The sequence below is a fragment of the Otolemur garnettii genome, unplaced genomic scaffold (genome assembly GCF_000181295.1).
Source record: "Otolemur garnettii isolate 467f Iridium unplaced genomic scaffold, OtoGar3 scaffold00016, whole genome shotgun sequence".
NCBI classification, from domain to species: Eukaryota; Metazoa; Chordata; class Mammalia; order Primates; family Galagidae; genus Otolemur; species Otolemur garnettii.
In genome coordinates, this window is record NW_003852411.1 from 12,156,270 (window position 1) to 12,174,867 (window position 18,598).

General features: G+C 45.1%; 1 protein-coding gene across 1 annotated transcript in view; it reads right to left on the reverse strand.

Moving 5' to 3' along the window:
* Positions 1 to 993: 993 nt before the first annotated feature.
* The window catches only part of LOC111723816 (voltage-dependent R-type calcium channel subunit alpha-1E-like), a 173,843-nt gene continuing 156,238 nt past the window's right edge, over positions 994 to 18,598 (reverse strand). Inside the window, exon 7 of the mRNA XM_023510803.1 lies at positions 994 to 1,814. Coding sequence (XP_023366571.1) covers positions 1,707 to 1,814 — 108 coding nt within the window. The 3' untranslated portion in view covers positions 994 to 1,706. The remainder of the gene's footprint in view (positions 1,815 to 18,598) is intronic.

Consider the following 18,598-nt stretch of genomic DNA (forward strand, 5'->3'; position numbering starts at 1 on the left):
TGCTAATTTATTTTTTTTTATTATTATTATTTTATAGAATGGTTACTATGTACATTAATGCACTTCTGGGGTACAGTGTGGTGTTTTCACATACAATTGGAAACATTTCATCAAACTGGTTAACATAGCCTTCATGTCATTTACCTAGTTATTGTGCCAAAACGTTCATATTCTACTCTAAGAAAGGTTCACTTATACCCTTGTAAGATAAACCACAGAAGTACCATTTCAAATTTCTCTAATTTTTCCTAACTTTTGCTGGGGTGGGGGTTAAGTGGAGCAGATGCCTGGCATCATTGCCTGGGCGGTTGCAATCAGAGGTAAGGAGAGGGCATCTGATATTCTTTATAAGGACTTTGAAACAATCCTCCCTCTTGGGTTTGGGGTATTTTTGTGTTTTTTGTTTTTTAATTTTGGATTCAGCAACACATCTATTCCAGTTTTTTTTTTTTTTTTTTGGCTGGGGCTGGGTTTGAACCTGCTACCCCAGGCATATGGGGCCAGCGCCCTACTCCTTTGAGCCACAGGCTCAGCCCCAACACATCTATTCCAACTCTCAATTCCTGATACTTCCTAGGGCTTTGTAGGGCAATCAGTTTGCTTTCTACTGGCATTCTCCATTGCAGGCAATTAAATCTCACCTCTTCCTACATCAGTCACCCTTTTCTATCGTTAAAAATTTGGCTGGCATGTCTCATCCATTATCATCCCTCTTGTCCTCTCTGACCTGTGCCCTTCTTAAAATCTATTTCCCTTGTTAGCAAAGTTTCAAGAAATGACCAACTGGGTTCAATTTGCCACTTTAAAGCAGAAACACCACCTTACAAATTTTCATTTGAAGAACTTAGGCTACTCTGACAAGAAATTAAGTTTGGTTTTGCATAGAAAAATGTAAAAATACATCTCTATCTTAGCCATCCTGAAATGCTACCTTATAATCTCTTCACACTCCATAACAAGTCCCATTTCTTCATCTTTGCTTATGGTGTCATGTTTCTCTTCCTGAAATGTTCACTCTCATATGTTATTCTATTACATATCTTAGATCCTGAGCAAAATCCTAATCCTTCATGAAACCATCTCTGATAACTTCAGGCTACATAGATTGTCCTTTCTCCCAAACAAAATTATGAAAAAATAACAACCCTCCTGTTTCCTGTTTCAAGTGTTTTTGTTGTCTTTCCACAAAACATGTTTCTTAAAGGGAAGAACCATAACTTTGTATGCTCATCACAATGCTCACCATGGTATTGGACACTGAATGCCTGTAGATGGGCGTGAGCTAATTCAGGCCATAACTATAAGATTTGGTGTCCAATATTCTACAGAATAAGAATCATTTGAGGGAAAGCCTGTATATTGTTCGATTCTGTATCCCTACCAAAGAGCACAATGTTTGACACAGAAGGCCTGAGATTGTTGAGATACTGAAGGAAAGGATGGATGGGTAAGTGAACTCTTGCTTAATATGGTGTTCAGTGTTGTGCTGACACAATGATTTTTTTAATTCCTAAGAATAATAAAGATGATTAGAATGACGGTTCACTACTGCATTCCTAGCGTCTCAAACAGCATTTGGCACATAGGGGCTGCTCAGTAAATGTCTTCTAAATGAAGGCTAAATGAATGAATCTGCCATGAGTCAGGAGGCATTAGCTTACAGTTAGCAGTCAGCAAAGAAGTTGAGAGAGAGTGAAACATCTGGCTTACCCGGAAAGCACTCCCAGGACTAGGTTGAGAACAAAAAAGGATCCAATGATGATGAGGGGGATGAAGTACAGCCAATTCCAGGTGGCTCCTAAGGCATCATTGGTCTGAAAGAAAGAAAAACAGTCCCTTAATACTTAAAGCCATCTGCCAGAAGCAAGGCAGTTCCCAGATCTTTACACACAGGATAATATATCCAGCCCAGTGCAGCACAGCTGAGCACTGCCTCGCCCCACTCCTGATTTGGTATTATTGTGGGTTGACTCATAATCTCCCCTGTTCCTAGTGATGGACACTGCATCAGCTTCACCATAATATACTGAGTTGGAACATCCTAACACCCTTACTTAACAAATGAGACAACTGAACACAGAAAAGCCAAATACTTTTCTGAGGTCATAAAAACAGTCACCGGTTTTGCAGCATTTGGTGATGTGAGTTCTAAGCCTTTGTACTCTAAATCAGACAAATTTTCAAAAAAGACAAAGGCAGGCTGTGTTCAGCTCCGTCTCTCTAAATGAAGGTCCTCCACATACTTTACAGACCTTGGTCTGGGCTCTGGCTTTCTTCATCCATCATGGTGCAATTCTACAGAGCTGGCCCAGGCTTGGCCCCAGTGAGGCTATGGACAAAACAAGAAGTAAATCTAGAACTAAATAGTGATTACTTGCTCTGTCTGTAATGCTAACACACACTGAACCAAAGAATACATAGAAATCCATATGCTGGATTCTTATACCACAAGTTGGATGCAAGTTCCTTGAAAAATCAGGGATTGAGAAGGATTATAACATGCACCTTAGACAAAACAAACAACTCTTGGCAGGATGTTTTCTAGGACCTTGAAATAGAGCTTGGGGGCATTTTAAGAAATCCTTCTTAACACTTGTGCCTTTTAGCTAAGAGTTCTCAAGCTTCACCTGGACTCTTCCTCTCTACCATTGCCCCCCAGGTCTTTCTGAATAGTTGCCCTGAACTGCACTTCACAAATGTAAGGCTTCCAAATCCTCTCTCTATACCACTTCACACACTAATGCCCATTTTAAAGTCACAGTAGATATTTTATTTAATACCCATTTGAAACTCACAGTAGATATTTTATCTAATTCTAATGCCCATTTGAAACTCAAAGGAGGTATTTTATCCCAAATTCGTTGAAGGAAACAAGGGCAGAAAAGTCAAATGCTATGCTTAAAACACACATGCTCCATTAGTAAAATCAAGAATTTAGAATTTCTATGGCAGAGTGCTTCTCATCACTGCAATTTGCCTTTTTCTCTCGTTCACTACCGAACTTAGAAAACCTAACTTTTGATTTTGATTTATTTTAGTCTTTATGCTTCCTGTGGACTTCTCTGACATTCTTTTTTCCCTCCCACTTTCTCTCGTTTTCTCTCTGCTTCCCATTCAAGTATGTCAGAATGTAGCCTTCCATTGAACATGGCGGCCATCACCGCATAGGGTAACAGATACATTTATTAAAAATTGCTTTCAAGACTGTCTCCTTTTACCAAACTTCTGTCTTCTGTCTTGTCCCTCCTCTGTTCAGAGAGACATGATTGTATCTGAAGTGGAGTAAAAAGTTAAAAATAAACAATAACAAAAAACCACTTTCGAAGTGGATGGGACAAAGGCAGGCACCTGCCAATTTCAGCATATGAAATCTACATCTTCAGTCTGATCAGCTCTGGTCAGTTCCATGCAAACAGAGATGATTGTGGGCCAGACCTCAGAGAAAACTGTTCCTGATTATTAGGAGAAAGAAGCCAAAGAACTGGATGTCAAAAGGCTATGGAGCGTTTTAATGAACAAAAAAAGTCATTTTTCTGAGAAAGTTAAGACTTAGGCCTGCCGTAATTTGATTCGTAAGGACGAATCAAATGATCTTCTTACTGCTAGGTCTGTGTTTATTCATGATTCTAAATCACACATTCTGAAAGACTTGTGTATTCCAGTGGTTCATCAGTGGGGTTCCAGATAACAGAGTTTGTTCACTGCGTGGCTTGGCCAGGGCTGGCTCCTCATGTGTCCTGGCAGCAAGAGCTCAGTTTACACCCAGCACCCAGATTGGGGCTCTGTTGCCAAAAAACATTAGTCAGTATCAGCAATGGCAGTGATGAAATTGTGCCTGTTAACAGTATTTTTGGTCTCAGAAACAACTGAGCTATAGTTGAAGATGGCTCAGAGCAACTCCACTTGGGTGACTATTTGTGAGGGATGCTGCAGAGGGAAGCGTATGCCCAAAATCGTGTTCCTCGCATTGCTGGTGATCTGTGAGATGTTAATGTGCTTTTTGGAAAATGGGCTTCTGTAACCAAAGAAACTTGGGAAATTTACAGCCAATTATATTTCCTTCTTAGCCTGTGAGAAGCACTACACCAAAAAGGAACATTATTTACTATGTTTATTCCAGTATTTCAAAAACTTCCTTGATTATAGAATCCTCTTTTACAAACAAAAGGAAAAAACTCTGCTAACTCATCAAAGGGCTGGTCAAGGCGGCTCATGCCTGTAATCCTAGCATTCTGGGAGAGCAAGGCAGGTGGCCTGCTTGAGCTCAGGAGTTTGAGACCAGCCTGAGCAAGAGGGAGACCCCATCTCTGTCTCTACTAAAAATAGAAAAACTAACCAGGTGTTGTGGCAGGCACCTGTAGTCCCAGCTCCTGAGGAGGCTAAGGCAGGACTGCCTGAGCCCAAGAATTTGAGGTTGCTGTGAGCTATGATGATGTCATGGCACTCTATCCAGGGCAACAGAGTGAAACTCTATCAAAAAAAAAAAAAAGCACATCAAAGAATACAGCCTGTGAAATGTAGGGATGACTGCACTCCCTTCATTGGTCTTGAACATGTTTCCCAATTCTCTTATAAAACACTAATGATGAACAGTATTTTTTTATTTTTTTCACAGTGTTTTGTGAGAACGTTTTGGTTTAACTCATATTAAGGCAGAAACCTTAACTCTCCGGTCATTCTCTATCTGGCACCTCACAAAGAGTCTGGAACACATAGATGCTCAACTAAACAATACATGGCCATAACTTTAACGTGATGATTCTCTGGCTCAAAATATACCAATGCAATTTACTCAGCTTGCGCTCAATCTGTGGTGCTTTCTCTGAATTGCCTGAAAGGCCAGTGAGGAGGGGCAAGAACAGGAGGGAGGAGAAAAAGAATTGCTGGGAAGACATTGTGCCCTGGGCCTATTAAGGGTTAGCTCAATAGTTATTAAAGGATAGTTGAAAAGGTTCTTCCTTTTGGAGAACACAGCTTGACAGCCCCCTAGATTATTCACAAACCTTTTAATAGACTTGCTATACCCTCTCTACACCTTGCCCCTCTCCCTCCAGTTTCACTCTGTCTGGCTGGGTGATATCCCCCGCCCCTCACATGCTTGACAAGTGACACATCTAGCAGGACGATGGCACCTCCCTCAGCAGGAAGTGGGCAAGCAAAGGACTTCATGCTTCTTTCCTCCAAATTAGTTTGGTTCTTGCTGATGCCGATTAGCGCTTCAGTGTTCTTCTGATTCATCATTAGTAAAACCTTAAAACCATCCAATGTAGGAGTGGCAACCACCAAAGTGTCCTTTGAGATTAAAAAAGGAGCAACTTTGGGAAGAAGTTGCCAGGTCAGCCGCTGAGCTGTGGCTGTGCCCTCTCTCATGGGCTGCAAGTGTATCTGTCTCACAGCGGGAGGAGGAAAGGGGGAGTTGCCTGTGTGAGAGGGAGGGCACTCCCTCTGCTTCTATGACAGTCGCAATTCTCACAAGCTGCTTTTGTGTAGGATCATTGCATTTTATCTTCCCAAGTGACTCTTCCTTTAGGAACATGGGACAACCATGCTAAGTGCCCTGAGCAAGATAGTGGGCCAATGCACTCTGCTGGATTCTGGCCCCAGGAGAGACTCCCAGTGAAAACTTCACAGCCAGACCTCTATTGAAGAGCAGCTAAGGGTGACCTCAGTCCCCTCCCAGCAAAGAATGCCACCCAAAGAGAGAGAGTGTCAGCCTCTTCATTCCACACCTAGCATGGAACACCCACCCCCGTACAGACAGCGCTTCTCTCAGGGTCAACGTCCTCTACTTAAGGCATGGATGCACCTCTCCCATCACCCCCACCCGCCCAGCCATTTCCCTAGCCTGGCACATTGGCTGCTCCCCATCTGGCTCACCTGCCAATGCCCTGAGTGACAGGCCAATCCCCTGAGTGACACACACACGCGCACATGCACCCGACAAGTCTCTCTCTGATGACAGAGAAAGCAGCTCGGGGGTGGCAGCCCACCTGCACAGGAGTGCTCAGCAGGTACAAGCCCTGACATCGCGGAATGTGTTCCTCTGGGAACCTGCCCGATTGGGAGTGTGAGCTCACCCACTCCCTGCGTAAACAGCACACATGGCAATTATCACATTAATCTCTGGGGGGTTGGGGGTGATGCTGGAACGTGGGGTGGGAGGAGCAGGATTGGAGAGGAAGATGGAGATGAAGAGAACAAGAGGAAAGGGACCCACAGTTCCCCAGGCCTGGCCCCCACCCTAGAAGATAGGTCTCTAACGGGGTTCCACAGAGCTCTAGGGAAAACACACCCAAAAGCCCTTTGTAGGTGCCTCCCCTTCCCAGGGCAGCTCCAGCTGGGGGTGTGTGTGCATATGTGAGGTGCACATGGCTGAGTGGGAAGGCTGGGTTTGTTGAGACTGGGAAGGGATAGGATACTGACTCTATGGTCCTTTCAGAACCAAAGGGTCTCTGGGGCACAGCTGCTTCACAGGCTAGAGGCAGAACCTGCTGGAAAGTTCTGGGCTGGCTGACAACAGGGTTTCCTGACTGGGGCACTCCTGGAATTTGGGGCCAGTTATTCCTCTCCTGTGCACCAGCAGCATCCCTGGACTCTCCCAACTAGGTTCCCCCCAGTTGCAAAAACCAAGACTGTCTGTGCCCAGAATTACCAAATGTCCTGGGGAACAGAATGGCTTCTGGCTGAGAATCCAGGGACTCAAAGCTCCTCCCCAAGGAGAGATCTTGGGCTTTATTAATTATTAACTGAACTCAGGTCCAGAGATGGTTGGAACAGCCATCCTAGGCTACCAAAAAGGTAAGGCTACCCATCTCAGCAAAAGTGTCTGTCCAAAGCCTCTGCTGACCTCTCCTAGGGCAAGAGAAATTCAGAGAGCAGTGTGTGAGGACGGATTCAGGTGCTTGCCACCTCCCCTCATGGAGACACACCCAGTGCTCCTCACCTAACATGCTGACTCGCCCCCATTTTCTTCCAGCACCAAGTGTGACAACTCATTTCCTGCCCAAGTAACTTAAGTCCATATCTAAGTGCCATAGTTTGTTCAACAAATCCGTGGACTACCTAGTATGTGACAGATCCTCTTCTAGGTGTTAGGGATCAGTGATGGGCCAATGGAAACAGAGACACCTGTGAAATAAGCCAGCACACATGCATAGCTTTAACCTTCAAATTGTGGTCAGTGCTGTAAGGGACCACCAGGTGCTAAGGTGCCAGTCCAAGAGGTTAGGAAGACTTGCTAAAGCTTTCAGAGACTAGGAACTACCTTGGTTCAGACACTAGAGGCCAGAAAGGCAGTGAAAAGGTTTGTTATGGAGGTGGAAGAAAGAGGGAGAGAAAAAAGATTAAGAAATGCTCAAGAAGCAGGGGGTGGAGGCACCCTCTCACCATGAACTGTCAATATCTTGCAGCAGTCCCCCAGAACCCTGTGCAGATATCACCTGAAATGTGAAGTAATCATAAGAATGCTCCTTAATGGATTTTCTCGAAGCATACAGAACTGGGCAACCAGGATCCAGACAGCCCTGGGGGTTCCCTCATGTCCCTTCCTAGGCACTTTCTCCTTCCTCCCTCCACATGTAACATCACCCTGAATTCTAGAACCATTAATTAGATAGGCCTGATTGGGAGATCCATCTGAACATTTCCCCACATATGCTGAGCCATCCACAGGAACTCAACCATCCAGTACAGCCCACTCTCACTTACTTCCTGTCCTCCTCCTTGCTTGGCTCTCGCCAGCCTGGCTGTGGCAAGTTCTGTGGTGCTCCCCACAAGGTCTCCTTCACCAGCAAGTGCATGTATCACCCAGCTGCTACTGGTGTTGGCTGTTAACAGCTCACACCTGCATCCTTCTTAGAAGCCTGTCCTTGGCCGACAGACTAGCTGCATCTGGGATTTTATGCCTGCAGCTCATGGTGGTAATGGGAGCTGTGAACAATAACCATCTAATGCAGGGCTATTGATATTGGTGGTCTAGCCCCTTTGCACTTTGGAGCCACCATGGAACCAGGGAGAGGCTAAAACTATTGAAGCCACATCTTTGCCTAGATTTTCCCTAACCTATCCTAACAGCAGTGTCTCATCAAATCACGGCCATGGAATCTCCACTCCAGAGCCAGTTTCTAGGGAATGTGACTAAAGGCACTTTCTCATCAGGGTTTTGATCAACCCTACAAAGCTGGCAGTACCTTGCCCCTGAGTCATACCAGCTGGATGGTGTTTCGAAGGCAAAGCCACTGTAGTCCTCTGACCACACCTAGCATTTTTTAAAAAAGAACACAGTGAAAGGTGAAAGATTTATGTGATTTGAAGAGAAATCAGAATATCATCCTTAATCATCCGAGAAATGCAAATCAAAACTACTTTGAGATAACATCTAACTCCAGTAAGATCAGCCCACATCACAAACTCCCAAAACCAGAGATGCTGGCATGGATGTGGAGAAAAGGGAATACTTCTACACTGCTGGTGGGAATGCAAACTAATACATTCCTTTGGAAAGATGTTTTGAGAACTAAAAATAGACCTGCCATTCGATCCTACAATTCCTCTACTAGGTATATATCCAGAAGACCAAAAATCACACTACAACAAAGATATTTGTACCAGAATGTTTATTGCAGCCCAATTCATAATTGCTAGGTCATGGAAGAAGCCCAAGTGCCCATCAACTCACGAATGGATCAATAAATTGTGTTATATATACCCCATTGAATATTATGCAGCCTTAAAGAAAGATGGGACTTTACCTCCTTCGTGTTTACATGGATGGAGCTGGAACATATTCTTCTTAGGAAAGTATCTCAAGAATGGAAGAAAAAGTATCCAGTGTACTCTGCCCTACTATGAAACTAATTTACAGCTTTCATATGAAAGCTATAATCCAATTATAGCCCAAGAATATGGGGAAAGGGGAGAGGGAGGGGAGGAGAGGGAAAAGGATGGGTGGAGGGAGGGTGATTGGTGGGATCACACCTATGATGCATCTTACAAGAGTACATGTGAATCTTTCTAAATGTAGAATATAAATGTCTTAACATAGAACAGTAACTAAGACAATGCCATGAAGTCTATGTTAACCAGTTTGGTGAAAATATTTCAGATTGTATATATAACCAGCACACTGTACCCCATGACTGCGTTAATGTATACAGCTATGATTTAATGAAAAAAATAAAAAGAACACAGTGAACAGGGTACCCTACAAGCCATAAGGCCTACGGATCATTCCCACAATCTACAACCACAATGGATCAATTTCTTGAGAACCCTTGACTCTCCATATCTACTTTGGACTCTTAAAAGAAATCCCACCCATACTATTACCACCTCCTAGGGGAGAATAAAGACAAATAAGAAAATCAGCACTAGGATCTTGCAGTCAGAAGACAAGAGCTGTCTTCTCAGCTCCCAAGGAAGAAAGAAAGGTGGGGGAGCAGGTGGAAAGGGTAAAGACACAGACCTCCAAGTAAAACAGACACACCTGCCACCATGTGCTCAGGGAGCAGAGACTGTCAGTCCCAGGAAGGAGGTATTCTATTCGTTCTCAGATCCCTGAGCATAGTTAACAGGCAGACAAAGTGTCCCCCACACAAGCAAGCTCCAGAGGCAGCACCGGGTCAGCCAAGGGCGGCTATAAGTGACTGAGGCTCCCCATACATTCTCCCCTGCACTCAATGCAGCCATGTTCTCCCTGCTGGCCTGAACGGCCGGTGATTGTCATTGAGGATGCTGCAGTGCCGTAGTCCAGATCCAAAAAGGCCTTGAGGAGTATCTTGGCATGTGGACATTCCACCACCCATTCTTTCCCTTCTCTTGCCAGTGGGAAAATGCAGCAGAACCCACGTGGCAAAGAGGAGTAACAGAGAAAAACAGCACTCCACCTCCCCCCCTCCACCTACAAGCGGCCACATGATGCTAATGAGACCAGGGTCAGAAGCCCCCGCCAGGAAGCTGCACAGACAAACACGGTCCCCACCCTGCATGTGGGTGGACATCACCACTGGCTCTGGGCAGACAGGTGTCAATGTGTCAGTGGAAACCCACCCACACTCCTGGGAAACAACCCGAGAGTGAATAGCAGTGCCGTGTGGGACTATGAAGGCTGCCATGGCTGGGTCCGTGCCTGGCTCAGGGCCCTGTGGTTATTCTGGATCTGGTTTGGTGTCTAAAATAAATAAGATATTTTTTGGTTAAAGCTTAATAATTCTAAGGCAAAGTTTCTCCTGTCCTCGCCCTTTCTGAACCCTGACCCAGAAGTCTGATAGATAAAAGATGCTTTAAAGAAGGTCATCTTGTAATGGCTGAAGCCGGATTTGGTTTATGTCAGGATTCATTATTCTCCTCTCTCTACTTTTGTGTATGCTTGAAAATTTCTATAATAAAAGGTTTCACATTTTTTGCAAAATGAAATGAGTTTATTTAAATAGATGTTGGCCATGGGTGAATTTTAAGACAAACTTTTAGTCAAAATGGTGATGATTATGGGAAGAGGGGGGTAGAAATTATTTTTCTAAGACTCTTCTTATACTTTTCTACGTCTTGCAACTTTTTTGTAGTAACTAAATGTTGTTTTATGGTTAGAAAAAAACAAAGATTATTAGAAAAAAAGTAAAAGACAGTCTCCTGCCACTGCAGCCTGGGGCTATAGGGAGGTAGATGCTCCCAGGGCCGCTGGGAGACCAGGCAGGGGCAGCTGTTCCCATGCTGAGCTTTCCAGGCTGCAGAGCTATTTCCCTCAGGGCAAAGGCCAGTGTGTCACTTCTCAGTCCGGTGTGTGATTCAGGCACCACCCACCACCACCATGTTGCAGATTCACCAAAGCAGGTGAAATTAAGAAGGAATTAAAGTAAATGCACCTGCAGTGACAAGCTAAACATCAACTCTTCACTCCCTCCCAGGGCTTATGAATGAGGGACTGAGTAGCCTCTTTAAAGAGGGGCAAGCACCAGAAACAGACCTGAGAATGACAGGCGAGGTGGATTTCAGGGGAAAAGGGTACAGGAGACTTCATGTATCTGTTCTCTGCTGTGAGCATTTGGGACAAGGTCCACCCTATTCCAGAAAGAACAAGCGAGACAACACCAGGGTAGCTGGTCTTCAGCCACCCGCTGGCCCTGTGGTCATCAGGGATCACCCTCTCTGGTCACCATCATCTACTGCTTTTCCAGTGGTCCCCTCTCTGTGCCCACTCAATAGCCACTATTCTCCATTCAGTGTAGTAGGAGTAGTACTCTAACCTTATGCTGGAAGGAATCACAGCATCCGGCACAATCCCCTCATTTTCTGGATTAAAAACCAAGGGTTAAAAGCTAAATGATGGGGGCGGCACCTGCGGCTTAAAGGAGTAGGGTGCCAGCCCCATATGCCAGAGGTGGCAGGTTCAAACCCAGCTCCAGCCAAAAACCGCAAAAAAAGCTAAATGAAAACCAAAAGGTACTCCAGCCATTGGTTACAGAGGCAAAACTAGAATGCAGGACTTCTGACCTCCCATGCACTCCTCACAGCCCTTCTGCTCTATCCATTTATCCCTGTTCCTGCTAATTGTTTTGTATGGAACTAGTCCAACCTCATGATCTCATTTGGCACGTACCTGAGGTAGAAGGCCATGACTGTCCCTCACTTCCTCTCAAGGTTAAGACCACCAAAGTCAAGACCTGAGAACACTGTGGTTTAATGAAGGAAGGAGCAAAACTGTAATGTCATGTCTGGCTTCCGGAAGCTGTACCTTCAGCTGGCAGGAGAAGGGTTCAGGTTGGCCAATCAACAGCGGAAGACATTCCAAGGACAGACAAAGAGGCATAAAAGGTAAGGCTGCAAAGCGTTGCTGTTGGTAATGGCAAGGAGGGCAGAATCAGGGCAGGGAGGACCCGGAATGGTGGCCTCCATTGTAGGATTTGCTCCCTCCCCAGAGCTCTTCCTCCTTTCATCTCTCTCCTGTGCCCTCGCTCCACCAAACCATGAGTCCTCTTATACTTGAAAATACCGCTCAGCCTCTGTAAGAGTTCCCCTTAGCACATCTCCTCCACTTGGGAATTCCCCCAGCAATTAGGCACACCCATAGTAGCATACATATTTATTCAACCCTTTTGAGTGTGTACTCTGCACAAGATGAATGAGAAAGGAAAACAGTTCTCAAGGGCTTTGGTACCCAGAAGAAGGCTAAGTCATGAATACAAATGCCCATAATGGAAAACAGAACATTATGCGCCACACTTAGGCATTTGTTTTTACTTATTTACAGACCTTCTCTATACATGTTCTGTCTCTTTTACACATTGGTCCTCCCGTCCCGTTAGGGCTGAATGTTTCCCAAAGACAGAACTGCGTCTTTTACTACTGTGTTCATTCTACCAGTACTCAGCACATGACTCTACCAACAGAAGACTCTCAATAATGCTGTCGACTAACAGGAGATTATAAACCGCTGGCATTCTTGCACTTCACAGCCTGTGTGAGTTTTTTTTTCTGGAAATAAATATGTCACCTGTAAAATGTCATCTCTGTTGACATATGGCAAGCACACTTACGTGAACTCAAATACTCAGCACAGCCTACAGGAGCAGACCCTCAAGAAGAAAAGCCTCAGATAATCATTTTTCCTGGCATTCATTCCTTCCTCAATGGATTCTGAGAAGGTGAATTCATTTATCAATGAATGTCTCTGGTTTAACTAATGATTGTGTATTAAACACTATGAAAGGCTAGTTAGCCCAGCTGGTTTCTTGAAGAAGCCCCAGGAAAGTTAGTTTCATTTATTTTGTGGCCACAGGAAACACTCTTACTCCTTAATAAGAACAGCTTGAAAGCAAGGGACTGTGGCTTGTAAATCTCTGTATCTCCAGAACCTAAGCCCACATCTCTGGAAAAATGGTCAATAAACCTGCCTGGGTGTTGATGGCGTGATAATGAAATGCCCAGTCCTACGTGCCTGTTTATCCCCTAGGGCTTGAAAGTATGTGGTGAGGCTCTCCAAGATGGCCCTGTGGGAGCAGTTTCTCATAGCACAATGGGCTACTATTATCCACAAGACATCACTCCCTTCACCCCTCATGGCCATTGGCAGACTCAGGACAGTCAGAGTCCTCAGGCTGGTCAACTCCACTTGAGAGTGGTGTCATCCCCTTGCCCCATGCCACATAATTGTTATTTGTAGGAATCACTGTGCAAGATGACCATCTGTCAGGAACACTGTGGTGGAATTCCTCCCTTGAGCAGGCACCTACGTCAGACACCACCCATGGGGCCCCTTCCCACTCAGACTCCATATACAACCCTTTGCTTCTCCTCTATCCCATAGACTCTAGCTCTCAGGTTCTATCACTGCCCTTCTCTTTCTTGACCTCTTGATTTTTTTACTGTCTCATTCACTCTGCTGCTGCCTTCCTGGGAATTCATCTTGGTTCTCTTTGCCCTAAGATGCACAGAACTCACTCCAACTGAGCCTTGCCATTGGTTTGGGGTGCAATGAGGTTGAGACAGAATACAGATAATAAAATAATCATATTCACTGTTTCCCCAATCTGGGAAGCATTAGAAAGAATCCCTTTCTACTTTTACTGGTCTTTGTACCACTTCCTTTGCTACGCATCAGAGTAGAATGTATATGGTCAGTGAAGATGGGTGAGCAGTGTGAGAGCAGGACAGAGCCAACCCAAACCCAAGTAACACTCTTTCTGGAAGTACTAAGATGACCTGAGTAAATAACCCTCATTTAAACCAGTGGTTCTCAACCTTCCTAATGCTGCATTGTATTTTCATTATTACAAAGGGGTCGCCACCCACAGGTTGAGAACTGCTGATCTAAACCATTTCCTGTCATTTAGACACTACGTCTTCAAGTAACTGAGGAGAGAAAAATAACCAGGCTTCCACTTGGCTGCTCTGCGCTGCAGAGTGAACCACATGCCAAGCACCCATGAACGCCAATCTTTACAACCACAATGACAGACAGAAGTGCTATTATGACGTTCCTACTAAAACCCAACAAACAACAATAAAACCCAGCTTCAGAAAGACTAGGGGCATTGCCCAGGGTCCTACGATTAGTATACTGTGGAGTCAGAATCCACACCCAGCTTGGACCTCTTCTCAAGATGCTTTTACTATAGTATGTTGCCTACAGAGGAGTTGGGGGAGAGATAGAAACAACGTTATTTTAACTTGGAACATATTTAAGAACAGAGATATGGATGCTGGTACACTTACAACAGCAATGCAAGCAGAGAAAATAGTCTGACTAATCTCACATTGTAATCATATCCCAATGTTGTACTGTTTCAACACCTGTGATGCCTATTCCCTAACTTAGTTCTTTCTTCTCCGCCCTGGAGGTCTGAGAAGGTTGATAGACTGTCACAGCATGTTCCCTGACTAGTTGTATGACAGTCATTCTGTTGCCAGGGAGACCTTGTAAAGTGGGAGGAGGGGCTCCCAGCCACAGCTGGTTTCATTCTTCAGAGCTGGGAGACAGTTGTCATTTCTACCTGACACACCTTGCCCTGTGTCTTGCCTGCTTTATGAAGGGAAATCCCCTCCCATGACTGAATGGGCCTGCCCTCTGTACCTCCCCTTTCCAGCTCCTGCCCACCTGTATACCAAGTTGTGACCACACCCAGCTTCTTCCTATTCCCTCCTGTGCCATATTATTTTTCTATCTCTATGCTTTTGTCCCCACTGCTTAGAATGCCTTCCCCAACTTTTCCTTCTGAAAACCCTCTGCTCAAACCCTGAGTCAATGTTACCTTCACTAAAAATCTCCCCACTCACTCCCCTACTGCCTGTGCTGAATCCCACCATACCGCTTAACTCTGCACGGTAACCATCGCGGGCTGATATGTTGTGCCCAACCACAAGACTTGACATCCCAAAACAAGGAGCAAGTTTGATTTGTCTTTGTATCAGCCCCAGAACCCAACCGAGCTCTCAGTAGGTGCTCAACAGGTATTTGCTGAATGATGAAATAAATAAATAAGTTAATAAATTGAATGTATGGTCTGATTAAATCAGGAGGCAGAAGGGAGAGGAAAAACAAAAAGTGATCAGAGAGAGACTTCCCAAAGAGTTAACTGAATAGCTAGGGGTTTTCTTTTTTCATCACTAACAGGGAAAAGTTAGAAGATAATTAGAGGGAATTTATCAGGGATTATCACTTAATAAGCCCATCCCAGGTATATCTTGTCAAAAAGAACTGCTATTCCTCCCTAGAAGAGAAAGGCTCTATCACTCTTATCTCTGATGAGCTCAGGAAAGGATTAAAACTGGTGGACTCGGCCTTCTCATCTAGCCAAAGTCACAGCTATGAAACTGGGTCAGGGAGGCAGAAAAGACAGACTTGACTCAACAGGCATGTGGACTGTGGTTCCTGAAGAGTCCTGGAAATGAAGGGAACTCTCCCTGATTTCAGAATACAAGAGGAAACCACATCTCTCAGGGAAAGAGGCGTAGGAAAGAGAAGAGAGGGCAGCCTCTCTGGGGCAGCATCAGCACACACAGCCTTGCTGCCTGGCCAGCATTGCTGGGAAATGCCCAGTCAATGCTGATAGCACCGACACCAGGGCCCTGGGGCCTGAAGGTGGCCCTGCCTCTCTGGATGGCTAAGCTTGAAACTCTTGCATCCCAGCCTGGGGGCTCTGCCCTCTTTAGCTGTGTCAGGCAGCAGCTATTTAGCCTCAATTTTAATAATTCCCCCCTCCAAAAACAAACAAAAAATTCACTGTCAAAATCCTGGCCCTCTGTCAAGGTTTTTCTTATGACCCCTCTGATTCCTTAACTACCCAGGGCTGCTTCCTCTGGCTGGCATACTGAGGGCCTTGCAGGATTTCTTTGGAATCCTCTAATCCTCACATTCAGGTCTGGTCCCCGCCCATTCTTTTGGGTAAATCCTGGAGATTTCTTTAGTCTGGAGGGTATAGATTTCTCTAGGCCAATTCTGTGCTATTTAGCAGCAGGTCAAAATATATTAATAACAAAAGTCAACATTTTTAGGGAACAATTAGTACATATGTTTTACCTATATTAACAAAGTTAGTCTCCTCAACAATCTCTTGAAATGGAAACTAGTACTGTAAAGTTTTTCAGTGATGAGGAAACTGAGGCACAGAGAGGCTGAGTAACTCACCTGAGGTTGCACAGTCCTGAGGTCAGGACCCCAACCCTGGTGGTCTGACTCTAGCACTCTTACCCAATACATCCTGTAGTTGGTAAAGTACCTGAAACATAGTAAATCTTCCACAAATACCAGTTTTTAATAGTATTATTTAAATAGGTTAGGCTTAGTTCCCCTTAGTCAACCCTTAGCAAATAAAGAAAAGGGAATCAGTCAGCATTATTTATATTCATCTCATCTAAATATTTTCCTTGCTGTGAACAAGGAGATTTTGCCTGTTTTTAAACTTCTTTTATTATTTTCAGGTTATACAATATTTATCACACCATGGAATAATTATTTATTTACTGTCTGTCTCCTGTACAAATCTATGAACACTTGGAGGACAAGGTTGTATGTGTCCCTGGATAGCAAGTACCTCGCACAGTGCTTGACATTGACTAGGTGCTCAGTGCACACCTGTTGCTAATCACATAATTCAGAATCAAAATGCACACTGGGTACACACAGTCTCAAGCAGTGGTTCTCAGAGGGAACTCTTGGAAATGCAACTTCTTGGGTCCCAGTGCAGACTCCAGATCAGACCTCTGGGTGAAGCTCAGCAGTCTGTGTTTTAAAAAGCTCTTTAGGCGATGCCTGCAAAAGTTTGGGAATTACTGGTCTAGGAAAATAGAAAAGAGAAGAAAGAAGAGAAGAGAGGAGAGGAGAAAAGAAGTCTGCCATGGTCTTATTTGCTATGCTGAAATATCCAGGAGTAAAAAAAAAGAGAGAGAGAGAGGAAAAGAGAGCTGAGGAAGGAGAAGCTTGAGGTTGAGTGGGGAGGAGGAAAGATGACAGAAGGCTGTGGGGAGAGATGGAGAGGGAGGAGAAGAGGAGTGGGTGAGAAGGAGATTGATTCACCTGGCGATCGCCTGCAAATGAAATGGGTTCATGATCTCGGCCAGGTGTTGCCATAGCAACAGGCACAGCCCACCCCCCCTCCACCCCCTCTCCAGGATGACCAGGCATCAGGCACACACACCTACATCATGTCCTGAACCCTGCAGAAGGATTTCAGCTTTAGTGACTTAGAAAAAGGGGGGGGGGGGTGGAAAGCTTAAGGAAGAATCTCCCAGTACAGGCTCTGATCCCTGGCTGGGTTCCTGGAAAGGCTGCCTCAGAGGGCAAATGGAGAAGTGAGCTGTGCAGTCTCCACAGGTGGTGAATACACTGGGCTGAAAGCCAGTGTGGGTGCTGGAGTCTATTCTCTGCACCCTGGGTCCCATCCTAACACAGTGCGGCCAGGATGGCATGGCTGCCTGGTGGAACTTACTGTGGGAAAGAATGGCTGCCTTGGGAGGAAAGGGAGAGAGCCCATCCAGGGTCAGAAGCAGAGGAAAGCACAGCCAGGTCAGGGAAGGGTCACTCTGGAAGCTGGATGACAGGATCTACATGAACAGAACTCACATAAAAATTCAAGCTCAAAGACTCTCGTGGGAGAACAGAGACTTGCCCCTCTGGATAATGAGGAGCAGGCGGCTCACAACACTGTCACTGCCCTTTGCTGGGAACGTGTAGAGCTTCCAGGGCACCCATGAGGCGAGCACACTTCTAATTGGCCTCAGAATAAAGACATGATGGGGGCTGCAGAAAGAAGACACTGAGATAAGCAAAACGCACAATGCTCCATACGTTGGATAGAAATAACTTAGGAAGAGCAAAGCGACTTTACAGCCAATTACACATTAAAAGTAAGATATAATTGCTGTTGCTATGTTTGTTTCCAAGAAGAACTGTGTTATGATTAGACTAACAGGCTAGCGTTAGAATTCTGAGCAAACTGCACGGAAGGCTTAGACTCGCTCTCTTGCTTCTTGAGAGAGGGAAGCAAATGAGGAAAAACTGAGTCACCAAACCACAGCTCTGTTCAGAGTATCTACCTTCAGAAATCTTATGCAGCCTTGGACCCTTTCTTGGGGGCAGGAGGAATTTTTTGAGAGATTTCTCATACCTGAGACATTTAATCCTTATAAAGACTAAACAAAGTCATCACTATTACTCTCATTTCACAGGTGAGGAAAACTGAACTCAGACATCAAGTAGCATATAAGGAGTAAAATAAGAGCAGGGATTCAAACCCACAGCTACTGACTTTTCAAAAGCATGCTCACTGACCCACGACAAGTGATAAGATGCTGTCCACAGTCATGGGCAGAGGTGTGATGCCTTCTCCAGCCAGAACTGGCATCTCTCACTGGACAGGTTATCTCTGTGGGACACTATCATCTAACAGGGAAACCACAGCCCTATCTCCTCCTTCTCCGTTCTATAACATTGGGCCAATCCCTCCATCTCTTTGTGCTTCAGCTGTTCAGTTTGCACAACGGGAAAGCTAATCCCTAGCATGCAACAGCACTGAGAAGACTGGGTGAGAAGTACAGTCTGCTGGTTAGCGCCCCCCTCGCCACCCCTCAGCCTACCATGCATTTATGATTTTAGGTCAATCACTTC